General features: G+C 42.2%; 1 protein-coding gene across 2 annotated transcripts in view; it reads right to left on the bottom strand.

The window, feature by feature from the left end:
- The window catches only part of RNF144B (ring finger protein 144B), a 78,461-nt gene that overhangs the window by 15,484 nt on the left and 39,831 nt on the right, over window positions 1-23,146 (bottom strand). Inside the window, exons 3-4 of one of the 2 annotated variants that reach the window (XM_059399521.1) lie at window positions 22,109-22,213; window positions 10,280-10,340 (exon numbers count right to left, since the gene is read on the bottom strand). In XM_059399521.1, the coding sequence (XP_059255504.1) occupies window positions 10,280-10,340; window positions 22,109-22,213 (166 nt within the window). The remainder of the gene's footprint in view (window positions 1-10,279; window positions 10,341-22,108; window positions 22,214-23,146) is intronic. The other variant, XM_059399524.1, reaches the window with a different exon arrangement.

Genomic DNA, 23,146 nt, shown 5'->3' with positions numbered 1-23,146 from the left:
TACTTAAGAAGACACCGAGCAAGGACATCAGCAGTCACCTTCTAAATCGGGGTCTTGCCAGGAGCCAACAGCCTACTCCATCTTGTCAACTCTGCATACGGTGACATCAAATGAATCGCCCACTTGAGAAATCAGCCACGATGAGAGTATTTACACTACAGAAATTGGCAAACACCATAAACCAGAGCCTCCCCGCTTCTCCCACAAATCTGTTTACTGACACGTCACTGAACACTGTCCAAACTGAGAGTAAACATTTAAATATATAAACCCAACTTCAACACCATCAAGTGGGGGTCACAGAGTGGGCAACCAAAGAACAGAACGTAGCACAAGAGGAGGAGAAATTGAAAGGGCAACAGTGACAGTTCCTTTAGCCACATTTGCTGGCCAGCCTTTTCTCCTTCCTGAACATTCCACATACAGACAAGTACTTCGACCTGAAGTAACCTTGCCTGTCTCCCATAGGTGTGTATCTTCTTCTAGAGTATTGGTATTTGGTTATATTCTCATTTTTTGATCATTAATTGCTTTTTGCACAACTGACTGGGATCTTTAACCCCAGTAAGAGCTACCCTAGAGGAGAAGCAAGCTCTTTCTTCCACTCAGAACCATAGCATGAGGGGTTCCTGGGTAGCTCAGCTAAGGATCTACCTTCGGCTCAGGTCATAACCTCAGGGTCCTGGGATCGAGCCCCACGTTGGGCTCCCTGTGCCGTGGGAAGCTATGGGAGGCTCTCCTGCTCCCCCTACTTGTGTTCCTTCTCCCACTGTGTCTCTCTCTGTCAAATAAAATCTTTAAAAAAGAACCATAGCATGTCACAAGTAAATATTTCTGGATCTCCCTATCCAATTTCCAAGCACCCCTCACAGCGCATCAGATGGGATGCACTCAGTACACACCTGTCCACCCAGAAAATCAGAATTGTTTCCTGTATAAATACAGAGGGTCAGGGCCTGGGTGGCTCAGTCGTTAAGCATCTGCCTTCGGCTCAGGTCATGATCCCAGGGTCCTGGGATCGAGCCTCACATCAAGCTCCCTGCTCAGCAGGAAGCCTGCTTCTCCCTCTCCCACTCCCCCTGCTTGTGTTCCCTCTCTCGCTGTCTCTCTCTCACAGTCAAATAAATAAATAAATAAACAATATATAAATACAGAGGGCCACAAGAGAAAACAGAAGACAGATATCTGCTAATTTAAACCAATTACTTCTCTCAATTAGAGCCCCCTTTCAGCCACCTTTTATTTACTTAAGTTTTTATTTAAATTCCAGTTAATTCACATACATTGTAATATTAGCTGGGGGTGTCGAATTTAGTGATTCATCACTTACATACAACACGCAGTGCTCATCCTAACAAGTGCCCTCCCTACTCCCCATCCCCCATTTAACCTATCCCCATGTCCGCCTCCCCTCCAGTAACCCTCAGCTTGTTCCCTAGAGTTAAGAGTCTGTTTCCTGGTTTGCCTCTCCCCCCCCCCCCCATGTTCATCTGTTTGGTTTCTTAAGTTCCACATATTAGTGAAATCACATGGTATTTGTCTTTTTCTGACTATTTTTGCTTAGCATAAGACTCTCTAGCTCCATCCACGTTGTTGTAAATGACAAGACTTGATTCTTTTTTATGGTTGAGTAATATTCCGTTGTACGTAGACACCACATCTTCTTTATCCCTTCATCTGTCAATAGACATTTGGGCTCTTCCCATAACTTGGCTCTAGTTGATAATGTTGCTATAAACCTTGGAATACATGTGTCCCTTCGAGTCTATTTTTGTACCCTTTGGGTAAATACTTTATCCTTTGGGTAAATACTTTATAGTGTGATTACTGGATCATCAGCCACTCTTTTCGAGAATTTAAATGAAAAGAAAGCACTGCTAGTTAGAATTTGACACAATTCTTTGAGAAATGTCTATCAATACAGGAAGTGCCCACAGTAGCAATACAGTATCATGTGTTTCTGTAACATTTGCTTTTGGGCACAGATATTCCTTACACAAGTACCCAAGCTTGACTTACAGCTTTGAAATACTGTTCTGGTTATGCAAAAGATATTGCCAAAGGAGGTGTGCTATTGTCTTCTTGATAAACCATTAAGAGCAAAGGAAGTAACTATTCTGAGGCAAAAACACAAATTCAGCCAAATTCCTGACAGTCCCCTCAGCTTTCTGTTTCCATGTTAACCTGAGGAGCTGAGTAAGTCAACAAGGAGTTAACGGGAAGATTCAGACAAGTAGTGACTCAACTTCTCTAACTGGAGAATGAGATTAAGATTAAAGAGACTGATCCCTTGGCAGTCAAAGAGCAGACTCCCCAGCCTTCTATAGAAATTCACAAAGGACATTTCTGAATGTGAAGAAAAGGTATATTGGTGCCTCTGGGCCTGAACTACAAAGAATACTTACAGGATTTGTTTTTTTCCTCTGCCTGCTTTATTTTTGATTCGTGACAGAGACCTCTGGGCTCAAAAGCACACTTTCTGCTTTTTCAAGGAGGTAACTATCAGTTGGGTCAGAATTGCTGAAGATAAGCCTCTGGGAGTGCCACACTGGTGTGAGAACCAGATGACTCTGAGCAAACATTACTTCTGCTTCTGAGAGCTATTTATGGATGTCCATTTTTTAAAAACACATTTAAGTCGATAGATTGGAACCATGACTAGGCAGCCAATCTACACGTGGTTTTGACCTGAAAGATTTCCAACGTATATCCAAATGATGCAAAAGAAGAGATTTATACAGGTAATAAGGCAGTGAAATTTTATAAGGAGCTAAGCGAGCAAGGGGAAAGGTCGCAGGAACTGTCATCAAGGGGCCTGATCACAGATGAAGATGATAAGGCCTGAGACCGATGAGAAGCCATTGGTGGGGAGTGCCAATTTTTGGGGTAGTTTTATTAACACAAATATGACATACCCATAAGCTGTCTATTCATTTTCTTCACTATACAGCCTGGCATTGGGACCCTGATGGCCAGCTGGATTGTTTTTTTCCACAATGGCTTTGCAGTTCTTAGAGGAGACATTTTGACCAGTCCCTGCATGGTAGGATTTGTTGCACATCAAGCTCTTTGACGCTGGAGATGAGGAATTTCTGAAATCCACAGGACAGCATGTGCTTTGTTTTCTTGTTGCTCTCATAACCAACGCTGGGCATCAAGATCTGGCCCTTGGTTCTCCTGTGCACCCTATGGTCAATACCTCTGGGTTTCCATCGGCTGCATTTAATATGCCATGAAGAGCACAGTTTTGCTTTATATCTATCAAGTTATAGAGTCTACCCTGAATGGAAGCTGGAGGCCAGATTAGCAGAAAAGGAAAACACTCTGACGGGGCATCAGATATTAGTGGTTCTAAACTCACCAAAGAGGAACCAACTGATGGACGCCAGGTGAAAGCCAAATTGCTGTTCATGAACAAGGGCTTCCTCCCCTCAATCTTGACTCTACGTCAATGAGCTGAGCAGAGTCAAAGGGGGGGTGGCACGTAGTAATAAAAAGTGTATTAAAATTTTTGCATTAACCATGTACAGGTACAGGTTAAAAAAAAAAAAGGTATAATTTTTATTACTATTATTGTGAATTCAATTCTAACTCCTAGCTCTTGGCTTTGGAAACAGTTATGAGGTAGATAAGCAAAATGCACAGTTATCCCGAAAGTTTAATGTTTAGTTTTTTCCCCCTTCAAACTTCCTTTCCAAAGTTGGAGGAAGATGAACTCATGCATATTCAACTAATTTCTTCTGCATCAGCAGTGATAAAATCTTCATGGAGCTCTGAGATGGAGGTAAATTCAGGAATCTAGAAAAAGAGCAAGCAGGGCCCTGTGTACATCATTCCCAGTGGTGCCCCCAACACCTTGACATGAACATGATTCAGCAGGGATTAAATGTAATGGACTTACATTGGAGACAAATTCACAAACTTCAACCAGAATTTATTTATGAAAGATGGAACTGATGACTGAAATAAAGCTCCATGACTACTTGACGTAAGAGTACTTGTTCATATAAATTATGCAAGGCAGGAAATGCTATTCAAAGCTATTTCTACTTCTGTATTCTGACAATTATTGAGAAATAAACATTCTGAGAAAACTGCCAGGAGGGCCATATCAGACCCCCGTGATTGCTTTCAGTTTTCAAAAGCTGATCTCATGACCCTTGGTTTCCCCACCGGAAACTATCACCATTAGGGATGTACAGTTTTCTTTTATCCTGTTGTAAACCCTCTTAACTAACATGAGTGAGTTTTCTGCAATCATGAAACTGTGCCAGAAAAGATATTCCATGATTTCTTGTTGTGAGGAACACGATACATCCAAGCTAATTATCAGCTGAAATAAACCAAACTGTTTTAACTTTTATGACCCACTGCATTTTTAATTATGTCAAAGTTAATTTGCTTTCTGATAGCTCAAAGAACAAAGGTCTTCTGTAGATAGTTAAAATGCAATTAAACTACACTACACTGATCAGAATTAACATTTGCCATGGTAAATAAACTCAAATACATGTGGCCTTGAGCCAAGGGGTTGCTGTCAAGACTGCGGAGAAGCACAGAATTTCAAACCTGGAAACAGCTTCTGAATTTATCTAGTCTCACGCTGTTATGTTACAACCCATGGAAGTTAGGTGTTTGCTTTACTTGTGGTTAGTGAATATATGCCGAGACTGGGCTATTTTTCCTCCTAGAAAACCATTATCTGCGTAAAAACATAATCGCGTGATTAAATAGATTTCCATTTCCACTATCAGCCCCAGAATCTTTTGTCTTTAAAGCAGCCACTTGCAAGTCATCATCTCCTTGGAGGTGGTCGGAGAAGGTGGATTTATGCTTCAAGTAAGAGTATGAAGGAACCAGATATGGCAGGTGATGTAAGAAATTAGCTTTCATTAGCACCTTTTTTTTTTTTTAATTGTGTTATGTCAGTCACCATACAGTACATCATTAGTATTTGATGTCACGTTCCATGATTCACTGTTTGCGTATGATGCCCAGTGCTCCAAGCAATCCGTGCCCTCCCTAATATCCATCGCTGGGCTCACTCCTGCCCCCACCTCCCTCCCTTCTAAAACCCTCTGTTTGTTTCCCGGAGTCCACAGTCTCTCATGGTTCGTCCCCCACTCCAATTTCTGCCCCTTCATTTTTCCCTTTTCCTAATATCCCCCATGCTGTTCCTTATGGTCCACAAATAAGTGAAACCATATGATATTTGACTGTCTTTGCTTGACTTATTTCACTCCACATAATCTCCTCCAGTCCTATCCAAGTTGATGCAAAAGTTGGGTGTTCATCCTTTCTGATGGCTGAGTAATATTCCGCTGTGTATATGGACCACATCTTCTTTATCCATTGTCTGTTGAAGGGCATCTTGGCTCTTTCCACATTTTGGCAATTGTGGACATTGCTGCTATGAACACTGGGGAAGCATATAATGCTTTAGAATTTAGGACAATAAGGGTAGAAACATGCTGAAAAAGATACCAATTAAGATGAAAAGGGAACAAAAGTGGTATTATTGTGTTATACGCTCAGTCAAGATATGATCTGGATTCTAGAAAGTGCCTTCTTCACTTAGTTTAGAAAACTGGGGTAAAGGTCAGATGGGGTGGTGGCCATGATGAATAACAAAACAACAACAATGACGATGACAGGGTGACAGACACACAGTGTTAACTCACTCTGTACAGCAGCCCTAGCAGAAGCCATCCATTATCATCCCCCTTTTAGAGATGAAAAAATTAAGTGCACACGGGGAGAGGCAAACCCTTCACACGATGGAGAACATCTGGGTCCCCTTTAGAAATGTCACCCTACTCAATGATAAATGTCCTTTCTTGCAGATACTTCAGGTTTTTTTAGCTGAAAATGCTAGAGACTGCGGTTTTAGATTTTGAGAACTAACCCACAAGAAAGACTTGATGGTAAAGGAGCGAAAGCAGGAAGCTGAGGAGAAAGTGTGAGCTCCCAGAAGCCCAGAAGAGCTTCGCAAGCGAATCCTAGGCTTAGTCACACATTTACCACAAAACACCAGAAAAGCAGGCTCAAGAGGTGAACCTGTGCGCACATGCACGTGCAAGCACAAGAATGGGCTTGCGGTTGGCAATGACCAACAGGAAGGTACCTTGTGAGAGACGGGAAGTGTTAAAAAAAATCAACCCCCCCCCCCAAAAAAAAGTCAAACCAAAGTGACACTAAGGTTATTAAAGTATCCCACAACCCTGTCTCACTAGGTGAGACAGTGTGTTTATCTCATACTATGGTGAGATAAAACCTCCAGGAATGGACACAAAAGAGTGGCAGGGAACATTTCACCGAGGACAGATAAAGGCACAAGAGGAAAAAAAGAGCCATATCAGAAATGTTGGGACTCACAACAAAAGGAGGCTGGGACAAATGCTCAGAACGGAAGGCTTTCAGAGCAAGGCGGGGTCACGGCTGAAGGCGGAGTCTAGAAGGGCACCTGGCACACAGCAGATACTCGGTCCCCCAAAAAGGAAATACTGAAGACATGAGAGAATGCAGGAGGATTAACAGGTAACAGGAAAATAAATTCTTATTTTACTTCACTTCTCTCCAAAGGAGAACACTAGGACCCTTGAACCATTTGTAGGAGTTTCCAGCCACTCCGTGAGAATATAAATATCCAAGAACGGACCCGTTAACCTACCAAGAAACGGAAACGATTTGCAATTATAATAAGTAAAACAGGGTCACAAAAAAAAATAGGAAAAGTGCTTAAGGACTAGAGATGGAAAATCTTAACCCAGTTTTCAAAAAAACAAAACAAAAAAAACCCTATTTTGAAAAAGGAGATTGTGGGCAAGCAGATTCAAGAGACAAGCAAAATTCTAACATTAATCATCAGGCATCATGTGCTTTGAGAACCAATAGAAGAGTACAGCAGTGATCACTAACACATGCCAAACGTAGTATCCTCTTTTCTTTGTTAATATTGGAAGGCTGACACAGAAAAGGAAAGCCGTAAACACGGTAGTAGCCAACGGAAAGTCACAGATGGACTGAGAGTGAATTCATAGAATAACCAATCGATGCCAAACGCCATTTCTCCCCTTTATGTAAACAGTGATAGTTTAGGCTCATTCCTATTCAAAATATTTTTCCCCGTGAAGACTTAGATGAAAACAAAGCTATAAAAGGGCGAGCTAACCGTACATGCAACATAAAGCAGAAGACAAAACACAGATGACGATCTAAAAACTGAAAACTTGGTCGGCAGTAAGAACTGGCAAACTAATGAAAATTTTGGGACTTCAGATACAGGACTGCCAGTGATCTGACTGTCCATTTTTCCAGCGCCCAACAATCTCTACAACTGTATCTGAGAGCCCAGCCAGAGACTTTTACTTTCCAATTAGTCATTTAGTTCATTCACAACATGAGTATTTAAAGCATCCCAAGATCCCATTCTAAACAGTTCCACATAAAACACTCTCATGGCGGGGCGCCTGGGTGGCTCAGTGGGTTAAGCCGCTGCCTTCGGCTCAGGTCATGATCTCAGGGTCCTGGGATCGAGTCCCGCATCGGGCTCTCTGCTCCGCGGGGAGCCTGCTTCCCTCTCTCACTCTCTGCCTGCCTCTCCATCTACTTGTGATTTCTCTCTGTCAAATAAATAAATAAATAAAAATCTTTAAAAAAAAAAAAAACACTCTCATGGCAGGGGTGCTTGCGTGGCTCAGTTGGTTAAGCATGAGCCTTAGGCTCAAGTCATGATGTTGGGGTCCTGGGATCCTTGGATAGAGCCCTGCATCAGGCTCCCTGCTCTGTGGGGACGCTGCTTCTGGCCCTCTCTCTTCCCTTCCCCCTAACCCCCCACCGCCGTGCTCTCTCATTCTCTCTCTTAAATTTCATTATGTAAATTTATAAGTAATTTATAAGTAAATTTATAAGTAAATTTCATTATGTAACACTGTTAACTTAAATTTATTCTTACTCGGCATGCCTAGTGTCTAATAATAATTCTGTATCATGGATGATAATGAAGAAGTGCCTGAACTGGTACTGGAGAATTACAAATCGCCTTCCAGAATCACCTCACATCAATATGTCTCTGGACCTTGGTTTCCTTTCTTATAAAATGAGGGAGTTGAACCACATGGTTACCAGACTTAACATACTTCCAAATATAACGTACTCCCCATACTTTACAATAGTAAAAATGTCTAATCAGCAGTTCCTCCAACACTAAACAGAGAATCACCATTTGACACAGCAATTCCACTCCTGGGTATAAACCCAAAAGAACTGAAAGCAAGGACTTGGAAAGATACTTCACTTTCACTGCAGCATTATTCACAATAGACAAAGGGAGAAACCACCCAAGTATCCTTCAACAGATGAATGGTTAAACAAAATGTGGTATATACATACCATGGAATATTATCCTTTGGCCATAAAAAGAAATAGAAGTCCTGAGACATGCCACAACATGGCTGAACCTTCAAGACATTATACAAGTGAAATAAGCCAGACCCAAAAGGAAAATATTGTATGATTGCACTTACATGAAATATCTACACTAGGCAAATTTACAGAACAGTCAGCAGAGCAGAAGTTACCAGGGGCTGGGGAAAAAAGGGAAATGGGAAGTTATTATTTAATTATAGTTTCTGCTTGGGGTGATAAAGAGATGGTAGCGATGTTTGCATAAAATCATGTATGTTCTTAAGGCCACTGACTTGTACACTTAAAATGGGTGAAATGGTGTGTTTTATGTTTAAGATAGATGTTATCCTAAGGAAAAAAATATGGAGGGCGCCTGGGTGGATCACTTGGTCGAGCGACTACCTTCAGCTCAGGTCATGATCCTGGAGTCCCAGGATTGGGTCCCGCATTGGGCTCCCTGCTCAGCTGGGGGTCTGCTTCTCCCTCTGATCTTCTACCTCTCATACTCGCTCTATCTCATTCTCCCTCTCTCTCAAATAAATAAATAAAATCTTTTTAAAAATATGGAATTATTCCTATAGATGAAGCTTAGATACAGTCTATGTGATGCTAGGCAGGTCTCAACCTCTCCAATTGTCACTTTCTTCATCTAAAAAATAAGGATAATAAAATCCATGATCAATTCATGGGATCTGTGGTGGGACATCTGCCTAGAACCTGTGATAAAAAAATAAATTCTGTGTATGAGTCAAACTATTTGATCAACTTAAAATGCATCAAAGATAAGATATGCGAGACAACCCATGAAAGACTCACACATGAGAGAGAAATGTTCCTCTTTCCTTCATTTTACCTCTTAGACTTTACTAATCTAGATTTAAGAGTTAGCAATCAGAAAACTTGCATGTTCATGCTAGATGAGAGTTTATTTTATACACTCAATGAGACTATGTGCTCTAGGGCAACAATTTTCTCCTATTTCTCAGATATAGAAAAATAGACCATTTAGAGGCACCTGGGGGGCTCAGTTGGTTAAGTGCCTGACTCTTGGTTTCAGCTCGGGTCATGATCTCAGGGTCCTGGGATGGAGCCCTGTATTGGCTTCTGCACTCAGCAGGGAGCCTGCTTCCCCTTTCCCTCCCCCTGGGCCCCTCTTCCCGCTTGTGCAGGTACACTCTCTCTTTCTCTCTAAAATAAATAAATAAATCTTTAAAAAAAAGAAAGAAAGAAAGAAAGAAAGACCATTTAGTTCAAGAATGTCCAGAGTGTGACAGGACAGAAGGGGCTACTTTAAAAAAGATCTTGGTAAAAGAACAAAAATAAATAAATCTTACAGATGAAAAGGGAGTACAAATAGAAAGCTATATAAATTATCCCAAGGCCAAAGCCAGAAAGAAAATGAGTCTGGTAGATTGTAAATTGCATTAGAATGACACAATCGCTCTGATTACAGGTGTGGTATCAAAAGAACAAACAGTGAGTATTACAAGCAGCAGTAAAAATGTTTGGGTCGATGGAGGTTTTGAAGTGATCTTCACGAGTGGGAAAGCAGGTGGTAAAAAGCATTTTAAGGAACATCCTCTTGTGTGAAACTATACAACTTTTGCAGAACTTGCCTCACATGAGCCAACTTAAAAATACACAACAGCCAACATAAGGAAGCTTCTATTTCCTGCTAGTCTGCATTTTTTTCTGCCTGAGGCTGAGAAAGCTGAAATATTACAGTGCAATGCCAGCTTTTCCCCTTTCAGAGTGCCCCTGTGGCTTTGTTGACAGCCCACAGCCTCCTTAACCTTCTATGGAGGTTAGTGTGAAGATGACACATGGAAAGCCACAACTCAACATGGGGACAGAAAGAGGAGGGCATACATACCTCGTTCAAATTTTAACCGCTGGTAGAGCTGAAACTGATCCACGGGCACCAGGGAGGCGATCTGAAATCAGAGATATTAACAAGATGAGGTCTCTCTCCTCACTGGAGCCCAGAGTTCAGCCTTCACAGACCTCTCCTTCTTGTCTGGCTTACTTTATACCAGTGGTTCCAGAACTTTTTCTCTCCACAGTTCTGTGGTAAGAAAAGCAGCAATTTCTATGGCAGCCACTACTCGAAACACCCAAGACAGGACTCCTTCATCAAACTCCAAACCCTCAGCAGCTACTAAGACCAGACAACCAAACTTTTGGACTTCTCCAATTATTTGTGTATCTATATGAAAGATATTCTTTATCACTCCACATTCATTTAAGAAATGTTTAAAAGATTATGGTTCTAGCTTTAGAACCCTTAATAACTAAGGCCAGGTAAATAGTGCCTCAGGAATTATGAAAACCTCATTGTCTCCTCGGGAACAGACTCTTCTAAACAATATGAAAATCATTTCTTCAGACAAAAAAAAAAATCACTTTGCGGGGCCCTTAGTTGTCCCTCATCGTCATCCGTGTCCTGTAGGAAAGAAATGCTAAAGATATTTCTTGTGATTGCACTCCTATTTCCATTGCAGATGGCGATATGAACCAAAGGTTTACAAGTAAATGACAGTGAGTCAGACCTAACCAAAGGATATTTCAGATTAATCCTTTCAAATTGCATTGCGAAGTCAGATGCAGGCAAAGCTAACTGCTCTTACACTGGCATTCTAAAAATACTACCTCCATTGACGCCAACTATATTGGTGTTGCTTAAAAGATTTATAACTGAGAAAACTCAAGGACTTGATATTAGGCTTCTAAACATTTAGCAAGTTGATACAGGACACAGTCGTAGCCTTGGCAATTCTGACTCGAAAACATTACATGTCCTTTGGTATGAAATATATCTAGACAGAAGTTCCTGCAACCAAAGAAAGGAAGTCTGCCTTAAGAAAACAAGAGTAAAAAAAAATGAGGCCATTAAAAATTACACTTAACATGTATAAGGCTGACAATTCACAGACCTGTACCCCTGGGGCAAATAATACATTATATGTTAATAAAAATAATTAAAAATTTAAAATTTAAAAATTACACTTAACAAATACAGTATATTTTAACAGGTATTCAAAATCAAATCCTCCTCCTCACACACACAAAAAATTCAATTTGTTTACTTGGCAAATGAATTAAACAAAGTTAGCTAAAACCTATGAAGGACTACAAAACAGGCAAGTTCAGTCTTCTCCATTCCAAGTACAGTAAAACATAAATTTAATTTAATTATAACATTTTTCTCCAGCTGGGAGGAAAAGGTTGCATTTTCACCTGGCACTTTCAATAAAGCTCCTGAGCTATCACTGTAAAAAAAAATTATGGTTAATTTTATATGCTATGTGTTATACCATACTTTTTTTAAAAGTGTGGGTAGACTTGTATTACACTGAAAACCAGTTCTGTTTCATCTGTTATAATACCACCTGGACATCTTTCCTAAAAGACAAAGGTGTCTCAAAAAACATTCTGCGTTAGAGACAGAAGGGTAACCTAACTGCGTTAGGTAACCGAAGGGATGGGAGGCATTAAAGAATCTGAATTCAATTCCTGACTTAGTCATTGCTTCCTTGTGGCAGAGAACAAATAATCTAATACTACTTCAACTTTGGGGCCAAGGTGACATAGAGATGATGTCATCTGGGCCGAAGAGATCTCAGTGAGAGTCTGTATATCTGTTTTAACCGCCCCCCCCACCGAGAGGCCTTTGATTCTATGGGACAGTCTTATACTCTACTTGCCCCCAACTAAAACAGCTTCTGGACTGATGAAGAACTTCTTCAAACCCCTCAAAGTCAACTCCTAAAAATTCTGATTTTTTTTTTCAATGACATGCAGTATATGTAGCAGCTATGTCAAATACCGTTGATGGAAGACAAAGCAAACAGGAGATAGAGGACTTGAGACACAGACAAAATGCTAATGAGAAAACTGAGACAAATTAATGCAGTAAAAAGTCAACAACAGGAGAGATGGATGTTTCTTCTTCTTTTTTTTTTTTTTAGATTTTATTTACTTATTTGACAGAGAGAGAGATCACAAGTAGGCAGAGAGGCAGGCAGAGAGTAAGGGAAGCAGGCTCTCTGCTCAGCAGAGAGCCCGATGTGGGGCTCGATCCCAGGACCCTGGGATCATGACCTGAGCTGAAGGCAGAGGCTTAACCCACTGAGCCACCCAGGTGCCCCCATTTTTTTTTAAAGATTTTATTTATTTATCTGACAGAGATCACAAGTAGGCAGAGAGAGGAGGAAGCAGGCTCCCCACCAAGCAGAGAGCTCGATGCAGGGCTTGATCCCAGGACCCTAAGATCATGACCTGAGCCGAAAGCAGATGCTTTTACCCACTGAGCCACCCAGGTGCCCTGAGATGGATGTTTAATTTTAAATTAGAAAGCTAAATTTCATAGAGGACACGTCTCTGCCAACAGGGAAGTCAGAGGGCTCTGATTTTTTTGGTCTTTTATTCTACTTTGAATCTCCTATTTATTATTTTTTTAATAGATCGAATATTTTTATGGAATTAAGACTTAATAGGGTAAATCAATTTTTTCTACTGAAATTTGTGATTTAAAAAATAGATAAAAACACCTTAGTTCCATCACCACCATTCTCTTCTCTTCCCAGACCTCACCACTTGGATTTGCACCTTTTCGGTGTTCTATCTGACAATGCACTAAAGGTACAACAGTGTCTGGAACCGTGGGAAGACAGACGAGGAAAGGGGGCAGAGAAGCTGCTCTCAAGGAACTTAAATTACCCAGAAGGCAATAAAGACACATAAGGGTTTTTTCTTTTAAATCTACTCTTTGGGAAAAAAGAGAATCGACTCCTTGATCTTACCATTTGTTGGCTTTACAGATTAGACTAGTTCTCTGAAATGTTTCTATTATACCCATGGCTTCAGATCAGAGAAAACTGGACCTTGTAAAAAAAAAAAAAAGATGATCCAAAGTATTAAATTCCCGGTTTCACTGCCATGTGGAGCTAAGTCTCGATTGCTCAAGGTCTCTTAAAATTATAAACCTGAAATAAACGCGTTAGGATGATTACTGAAGAGTCGATTAGATCACAGGTTAAAGGGCTACTGCTTTCAAAAGCAAAACAAAACAAAACCTGAAACAATCAGACTTGCAAACTGATTGCAAAACTGAAACGCCAATGAAAGAGATTATGAAGAGGTGTCTTATGATATATCACTGTCCTCTCCCTGCCAACAAAAAAATTCCAAATCGTTCAAAATCATATCAGAATGTTCCTTTTTTTTTTTTTTTTAATTTATTTATTTGATAGACGGAGATCACAAGCAGGCAGAGGCAGGCAGAGAGAAAGGAGGAAGCAGGCTCCCCGCTGAGCAGAGAGCCCGACGTGGGGCTCGATCCCAGGACTCTGAGACCATGACCTGAGCCGAAGGCAGCGGCTTAACCCACTGAGCCACCCAGGCGCCCTCAGAATGTTCCTTTTTAACTTTTTTATTTTGAAATAATCTTAGACTGATGAACTTGGGGAGAGTTCCAAAATCCCATTCTCCCCAACTTCTCCTAATGTTAACACCTTACATAACCATAGGTAAGAATTAAAGTAATGAAATTTACGTTGATATAAAACAAACTATCTGTAAGCCTTATTCCATGTTCAGAAACTGTCCCACTTTTCTCTTTTATTTTTATTTTTTCCAGTCTAAGATCTAATTCAGGATCCCTCCCTGCATTTAGTTGCCTTAGCTTCTCCATTCTGTGGCAGTTACTCAGTTTGTCTTTGCCTTTCATGACCTTGACCTTTCATGACTTTGAAGAGTCCAGGCTAGTTATTTCCCTACAGTGTTCTCTGATTTGGGTTCATCTGATGCTTTCCTGTGATTAGGTTGAGCCTGTGCAGTTTTGGCAAGAATGTCACAGAAGTGATGTTGAGCCATTAAGGAAGTACAGGAGGACACCCATCTCATTACTGGTAATGTTGACTTTTTAACTTGGTTACAGTGGTGTCCACCAGATTTCTTCACCCTTTGTAAGCATCAAGTATCTTGTTCTTGTAGGAATACATTTGAGATTCTGCAAATATCCTGTTTCTCATCATATCTTTGCCCCATTAATTGTTGTTATCTATTGATAATCCTTGCCTCTAAGAGTCATTACTGTGATATTTGCTTAATGATTTTCTATTTCCATCATTCATTCTGTATTTGTTAATTAGAATTCTACTGTAAGAAAGAACTGTCCCTAGGGTGCCTAGGTGGCTCAGTCAATTAAGCATCTGCTTTCAGCTCAGGGCATGAGCCCAGGGTCCTGGGATCGAGTCCCGCATGCGCCTTCCTTCTCAGCGGGAAGTCTACTTCTTCCTCCATCCTTCCCCTGCTTGTGATCTCTCTCTCTCACTCTCAAATAAAATCTTAAAAAAAAAAAAAAAAAGCTGTCCCTTCTCCCCCATCTACTTATTATTCATTTTTGTATTCAGGTCAGTATGGACTACTGATATTTACTGCATTCAGGAGGCTCTAATCCACTAATAACCAGACCCACATGCAAGCTGTAAAAACAAAAAATTTCCAAGTATCTTCTCAACTATCAAGAGACCACTTCCATCAGATCTAAAAAATTCTTATCTTGATTTAAAGTGATTTTTATTGCTATTTCTCCTTTGAAATTTAATCTGCCTGTTACACAAAAATTTCTCTCTCCTTCAATCCAAGTATGAAAGACCACTTTTTCTCATCTTCATTATTCTAGAAATTCTTTCCAAAAAGAAAGAAAATTTAATTCAAAGAGAAGGTAAACTCAGTATAATTTTAATAGAATAAGAGCAGTAATACAGAACAGTAAAAACAAAAAGCTACCAATCGCCCATAATCGCATTCTGGGTTGTATCAACCTGAGAATGCTTACTAAACTACCTTACTGCAAGCCATTGGTTCTCCATTCCACTCTAACCATAGCACGGGACAACCAGGGCACTCAGAATATACATACACGTGGGGAGCTATAACTGTTACACATGGTGGTTAATTAGATACATCTAACATTCACAACTGACAAGAAATAAAACGTGAGGTATACCTTTGTTTCCTATATTAACTGTGATCATAATATCCGAGCAGGCATCACCACTCACATTGACACTAGCCCTACAAAAGCTAAAGAAGTGGGGTGCCTGGGTGGCTCAGTGGGTTAAAGCCTCTGCCTTCGCCTCAGGTCATGATCCTAGGATCCTGGGATCGAGCCCCGCATCGGGCTCTCTGCTCAGCGGGGAGCCTGCTTCCCCCTCTCTCTCTGCCTGCCTCTCTGCCTACTTGTGATCTCTGTCAAATAAATAAATAAATAAATAAAACTAAAGAAGGAAGTGGGGGTGGGGGGAGACAGTAGAGCCTGCTTGCCAGAGAAGCATTTATGCTGAAATAGTGTGTTCCCATAATACTGACCTCATATACAAATTTTATCTTATGCATAAAATACAATGTGTATAGAAAAGGTTACTTTTTTAAAGATTTTATTTATTTATTTGAGAGAGAGAAAGCAAGAGACAGAGCATGAACAGAGGCGGAGGGGCAGAGAGAGGAGGAAGCCGTTTCCCCGCTGAGCAGAGAGCCCACTGCAGGGCTCCACCCCAGGACCCTGAGATCATGACCTGAGCCGAAGGCAGAGGCTTAACCAACTGAGCCACCCAGGTGCCCCCATATCAAAGATTATAATATATATTATATTTTAGTTGGGAAAATGAAATGGTTAAAACCATGAAGTTAGGGATTGGCTTCATGCAAGTTCTCATCAAGGTCTAGACAGCCAGGAAAAAAGAGAAAAAGGAGAAAGAAAAGCCTAGTCTTCACTTGGGTTTGGCCCTTTAAACCATACTCCTGCTACTGCTGCTTTAAAACATTAAAGAGACAGACCAAACAAAGAATCCAAGAGATAGTATATTTGAAGATAGGAGTGACCACAAGAAACTCATTGGAGCATAGCAATTTGTGAGGTGCTATGACTTGCAAAAATACTGGCAAGAGAAACAGTCCTACCCGTACAGATAAATGCCTTATCACACCGATACAAAAACTACCCGGGTTTCCTGTCTCAACCCAGAAAATAAGAACTGTCCTTCCTAACATCCCCCGCTCATCACTTGAGTGTGCTGACCAAGCTCCCGTCTTCTCTCTGTACTAGATTTTGAAACCTGCTAGAAAAAAACAAGAGGGCTTCACTGTCCAAGAGCCAGAAGGCAGGGCCCTCCTGGGAAGTGAGAAAGATGGCGGGAGCTGGAACACCAGGGCGGGAACTGTTTTCACAGTTCCCTGAAGAAGGCTGCTTTCGCTGTGCCTTTCTCACCTGTTCTCCAGAACACCCTCCCACACCCTCTTCCGCCTTTCCCCCGTGGCTCCTCCACGGGTAAAAGGGATTTGCCCATGTGCCCGACCATGTGACACGTTCAAGCCACTGCTGCTTACTCTTCTTACACTTGCCTTTAGTTGAAGAAAAATCCTAGAAACATTTTCCCCCACTTGTATGCAGTTTTAAAGCAAAGCTGTAAATGCATTCCAAAGCAAAATTCAACTGGAACCCTAAAAGTATCTATTGCCACTGGCAGAGCAGATTGCTTTCTCCTCCGCCACCCTGAGGTTCGACTCATAATCCCCCCAACACACATCACAGCCCAAGGTTATCACAGACATACTCGGTCCCTTCCCGTCCAGATCCTTCAGCCACAGCAACAGGAATCTGGCTGCCTGGCTGGGCATCCTAATCTTCCCTCTGTCCCGCCTCATGCTGTGATGATGGGGAGGAAGAGTGTGACAAGAGGACACAGCGAGTGAGGGCTGTGCAGAAGGATCACTTGCGGGGAGCACACGGCTCTCTAGAATTCCGAAAGCCTTCCCAAATAAACAGGCAACAAGAGTAATATCTGTATTTCTTCTGCAAATGTACCTTCAAATTCCTTAGTGCTCCCCTTCCCCTGCCCCCAGTCCTCCACGGCACCCCACAGCCTAAACCTCCTCCCATAGAAATTCTAGAACCCCCATGCTTGGCACGAGCAGCTGCACGCATCCCTGCTCTGGGGCAGGTGGGGACTCTAGCCCAAGAAGCAGGCGGTCAGGTCAATGCCCCAGGACTTGGAAGGAGACTTGGTTGTTGAGAAGCTCTTCCCTGCCCTCCACTGCCAACTGGCAGAGGGAAGAAGTTCAATTTCTCAGGCCATGTAATGGTAGGTATGCGCTCACCACTCTAATTTTATAGGACCCCGACAAATGGCTCAGGTTTCCCCAGCGGGGGATGGTGTGCTACTTCCCTAACACAGGAAGGAAAGGGCTCCAGTAGTCATCACCTTTTAATAGGGCTACGAACTGCCTGGGCCCTGCCGGAAGTGACGCTATCAGAACAAACAGTCTTATCCGTAGCGGGTGAGATTCCCGCACCGGGGACCTGAGAAAAGCCCACCACCAGCTGACACTACCACGCGAGGCAGGGAGGCCCCGTTGTACTTTTCTAGTGTCCTCCCCCGGAAGCACGCCGTACTTGGATCGGGTATTAAATGCTTTGCTAATGAAGCATCCCTGATAAACAAAAATTATGGGGCAAAGCCAGTGTTGATCCCATCTGGACGCGGTAAGAAGGCAGGGGGACCCACCGTGAGCAGGGGCCAACGCACGGAACACGGGCAACCACGTGCGCTAGATCTACACCGGAAAGCATGGGGGGCAAAGACTTTAAATGCCTGGTGTCCTGTGAAGATGAATGAAGAAATGTTCTACTTACATGCGTTTTATAAGACAGTGGATGATGAAGAATCACATATTATAACATCAACAACAGCAGCGCCAGGGGAACATGAGTCTCAACCAGAACTATTTTTAACATGTGAAGTTTATTTATGTGTTACCTGTATAATTAAAATTTTTTTAAAAGCAGAAGTAGTCATAGAGACAGAATCCAGTCAAGCATAAGGCAGATAAGCCCCATTATAATATGCTCAATTGTATCTGCATTAAGAACTACCTATTCTAGGGGCACCTGGGTGGCTCCGTCAGTTAAGCAACCGACTCTTGGTCTCAGCTCAGGTCTTGATCTCAGGGTCAAGAGTTTGAGCCCTACAGTGGGTTTCATGAAAAAAAAGGGGTGGGGGACTGCCTATCATAATAATAACCATATACAAGGAAAGCTTGATGTAAAGGAAGCCAGAAAGGAAGACAGTATAGCCCAAGTTCATGTGTATGAGGTATTTGCTTTGAAAGGAATGGTCCCATATAAACTGGTAAAGCTATCAATCTCTCTAACATAATGTTCTATTTACGTCTCCATTCAAAATGAGAGACCACTAACTACCGCCAGCACAATGTTTTCCTCTGGGGACTGAGAAGAAGTGGCCCGTTGGTTAAGAACTTTGACGACTGTACATTCATGCCCATCTTTAGTCAGCCTCTCGGCAGACCAGTGAGAACAGAACCGGCCCTTTAATGCCCTGGTCTTCCTACTCGCCTAATGGGAAACAGACTTTGAAGAATTAAAGACATACCAGAGTTTAGTTCAGAAGATGCTTTTGTTCTGTCTTTTTCTGTTTTTGTTTTTGTTTTTCAAATACCCTTTGGTAACTTCTAAGAGACATTATGGGTTTGTTGGGTTTCCACACTGAAAGATTAACTGTTTTTCGAGTCAAATTGGGTACATGGAACGAGTACCGGGTAAGTGTGTTGAGAATGTGTATGATGGGGAAGGGGTAAGAAACCAGATGAGGGGAACAGCAGGCGAATATGAAAAGAAAATTCTATACTAAGAAAATCAGGAAAATTAAATTCTGTTCTGGAGAGCTGTGAGACAGGCTCTCCTCGCCCACTCATCTGAACACATTAGCTCTAACATGTGATCCCCGAATTGTCAATGGTTAGTGGTTACCTACGTTGAAAAGTCTACAACAGGGGCGCCTGGGTGGCTCAGTGGTTTGGGCTGCTGCCTTCGGCTCGGGTCATGGTCTCAGGGTCCTGGGATCGAGCCCTGCATCGGGCTCTCTGCTCTGCAGGAAGCCTGCTTCTCTCTCTCTCTCTCTGCCTGCCTCTCTGCCTACTTGTGATCTCTGTCTGTCAAATAAATAAATAAAATCTTTAAAAAAAAAAAAAGAAAGAAAAGTCTACAACAACGCCATGCCATTGACCTTTCTGCAAGTGTCAGAGATGTCAGAGTCAGTGCTGTCCAATCGGGCAGCCGTGAGCCGTATATAGCTACAGGGCACTTAGAACATGATTAGGGCAACCACAGGAATGAATTTTTAGTTTTATTTCATCTTAATTAATTTTTTTAAGATTTTATTTACTTTTATTTATTTATTGACAAAGAGAGAGACCCCAACAATGGAAGCAGCAGGCAGAGGGAGAGGGAGAAGCGGACTCCCCACTGAACAGGGAGCCCGATGTGGGACTCAACCCCAAGACCCTGAGATGATGACCTGAGCCGAAGGCAGACACTCAACCGACTGAGCCACCCAGCGCCCCGATCTTAATTAATTTAAACATAAATAGCCACATGTAGCAAGTGGCTACTGGACTGGACAGTGCAAGGTCTAGGATACAGGCCTGTAGTTAATTTCACTTGTCATTTGGTTAATGTCACTCTGCTGGACCAGAAACTCCATGAGGCTAGCACTGGGCCAATCTTATTTGCCTCTGTATCGTGGAACAGGACCTGGCAGACTGTGCACACTTGATAAACACCACTAACTGGTCAGATTTTCACAGAAGCAAATCAAAAAGGAAGCACCTTTCTTAGAAGGATGATGCATCAAAAGATGCTTGTGAACACCCAAGTCTTACTTCATTTTTTTTTAAGATTTTATTTATTTATTTGACAGAGAAATCACAAGTAGGCAGAGGTGGGCAGAGAAAAAGAGGGGGAAGCAGGCTCCCTGCTGAACAGAGAGGCCAGTGCGGGGCTCGATCCTAGGACCCTGAGATCATGACTTGAGCCAAAGGCAGAGGCTTTAACCCACTGAGCCACCCAGGCGCCTCCGAGTCTTACTTTAAAACCCACTGCCAAAGTGTCTAGCTAACCCAGTCTTTCCCCACTTTAATTTCCTTCTATACTTTTCTCACACAAAAGAAAGCAGTATTTCTCAACAAAGGATGACATAATCAGTATTTTTTTTATTAAAAACATTCCATTATTTTATGATTTTCCTAAAACAATACACTTCTAAACCATTATATATTCCTTTTATCCTTCCCTAGAAAATACTTCAAACTCACTTGTAACCCCTAGCTGATATTCCATGAACTGAACAGGAGACACCCTGAGGCATATTGGTTAAAAATAGTCTATAAACATCATTCTGCATGCTCTGCTTATAAAACAGAGGATGTGCTTTACAAACAAAGCGTATCAACACATACATCCCCACCTACACATACATATATATACATAGCCACGCACACATGCGTGCACACTACTGAGTCTCCAATTATCAGGTCCTTTATTACACAATCTACCTACCACCTTCTACTCTTTTTTTTTTTTATTTTTAAAGATTTTATTTATTTATTTGACAGAGATCACAAGTAGGCAGAGAGCCAGGCAGAGAGAGTGGGGGGAAACAGGCTCCCCGCTGAGCAGAGAGCCCGATGCGGGGCTCAATCCCAGGACCCTGGGATCATGACCTGAGCTGAAGGCAGAGGCTTAACCCACTGAGCCACCCAGGCACCCCACCACCTTCTACTCTTAAAGCCATGTAGTTATGGTGGTCAGAAAGAACTGGATTAGAATTGTAGCTCTTTTGGGCTTTAGATATGCACTCTTGGGCAAATTACTTAATCCCCCTGTGCCTCCCTTTCTAAGTCTGTTGAAGGGACTGGATGGTTCACCAGCTATGAAAGCATCTGGAAGACCACCTAGTGCACAGCAGGTGAGCTGTGATGCTGAACAAGTAACTTACTTCCTCTGTTTCATGGGACCTCTTTCCATTCTAACAATCCAGCCAAAGCAAAGAAGTAAAAGGAGCAATGCTTACAATCTTCCCAAAGATGGGTTAGCGTGGGTTATCTCCTGATTTAAAGTGAGAAGGACCTGGGACGCCTGGGTGGCTCAGTCAGCTAAGCATCTGCCTTGGCTCAGGTCATGATCCCAGGGTCCTGGGATCGAGTCTCGTGTCAGGCCCCCTGCTCAGTGGGGAGTCTCTCTCTCCCTCTGCCCCCGACTCATGCTTTCTATCTCAAATAAATAAATAAAATCTTTAAAAAAAAAAAATCAGATTCAAGGGCAAGGCTCCTGATCAGGGATTGAAGAAACAAAGGAAAATGGTATGTCACAATCTTAAGGAAATGGGAGAAGAACTCATTCAAAAAAGCCATTTCTGATATCTGATAAAGATCCAGCCAGAGGCCTGTGGAAATGATTCGACTCCGTCTCTCTCTGTACAACCACAATAGTTTATATTGTCTGTAACTGGTTAAAATCTGTCATCCGTTTATCTTTAAAGTAGTAGAGATCACAAGACCCCTTGTTCTTCCGCCTCCAAACTGCACATCTGGTAAACCTGATTCCTAGCGCCTTTGACTACTGGAGAATTTCTTCAACACGCAGATTTATCGATGGAACTGCGGTAAGCAACAGCTTCAACAGTCTGTATGAAGTATCCATAGGTATGCAGCCACAAAGGACTCCTTTAAAGAGGTAGCCTCTGCATTTTGATTCTAGACCCCCTGGCAGGGAAGTACGCAGTGAGGATCCCAGGGAGTAACATCAACAGGCAAGAGGGAAGGTCATGGGAGTCGAGCATACCTCCGCCTCCTGCAGGGTCCCGTGGTTCAGGCACACCGTGTCAGGGCAAGCAATGGGAGACCCACAGCCTTCTCGGATTGCCAGCTGCAGGTACTGTTTCAAGCACTAGAAGGTAAGAAGGAAAAAGACAATGACCCATTGCCTCACAGTAGCACGAAGGTCACACATCACCCTTGCCTCCCCTTCCTTCACTGGCAGTCCTGGGGTTCTTGTGCTCGGGGAAACCGAGGGAGACCAAAGTTACCACAAGTGTGAACACTAAGACCCATCGCTTGGGAAAGAAAGCAAGACAGGTGATTAATTACGCATGACCTCATCCTAAGAATATGAGTTTATGCGAGGCAACACATCAAATTCCCATGTGCTCACACGTTTCATCCAACACGGATATGGGAAAGAAGAAACCCTCGTTTGCCGTTTGCCCTGGTGGCAAATGCCTTTTTTACTCTCTCTTTTTTTAACTTATGTGACTTCCCAGTTCCATTTTTACCTAGTGGTCCTCTCCCTCGAAGTTTGCTCAAAAGTAGAACTCTGACTCTCATGCTGATTTAGCCAAACAGAATCAAAATACAGCTGACACTTGAACAACATGGGTTTGAACTGTGTGGGTCCACTGACATGCACATTTTTTTTTAAATAAATACAGTGCTATAAGTATATTTTCTTTAATGATTTTCTTAACATTTTCTATAGCTTCCTTTATTGTAAGAATACAGTATGTAATACATATACAGAATATGTATTAATCAACTGTTTATGTTATCAGTAAGGCTTCTGGTTAACAGTAGGCTATGAGTAGTTAAGTTTTAGCTCAGTTGGTTAAGCGTCTGCCTTCCGCTCAGGTCATGACTCCAGAGTCCCAGGATGGAGCCCTGAGTTGGGTTCCCTGACCAGCCGGGAGTCTGCTTCTCCCTTTCCCTCTGCTCCTCCCCCTGCTCATGCTCTCTCTTGTTCACTCACTCTCTCAAATAAATAAAATCTTTAAAGAAAGAAAGAAAGAAAGAAAGAAAGAAAGAAAGAAAGAAAGAAAGAAAGAAA

The sequence above is a fragment of the Mustela nigripes genome, chromosome 5 (genome assembly GCF_022355385.1).
Source record: "Mustela nigripes isolate SB6536 chromosome 5, MUSNIG.SB6536, whole genome shotgun sequence".
Taxonomy (NCBI): domain Eukaryota; kingdom Metazoa; phylum Chordata; class Mammalia; order Carnivora; family Mustelidae; genus Mustela; species Mustela nigripes.
This window is presented reverse-complemented; position numbering and strand designations above follow the sequence as displayed.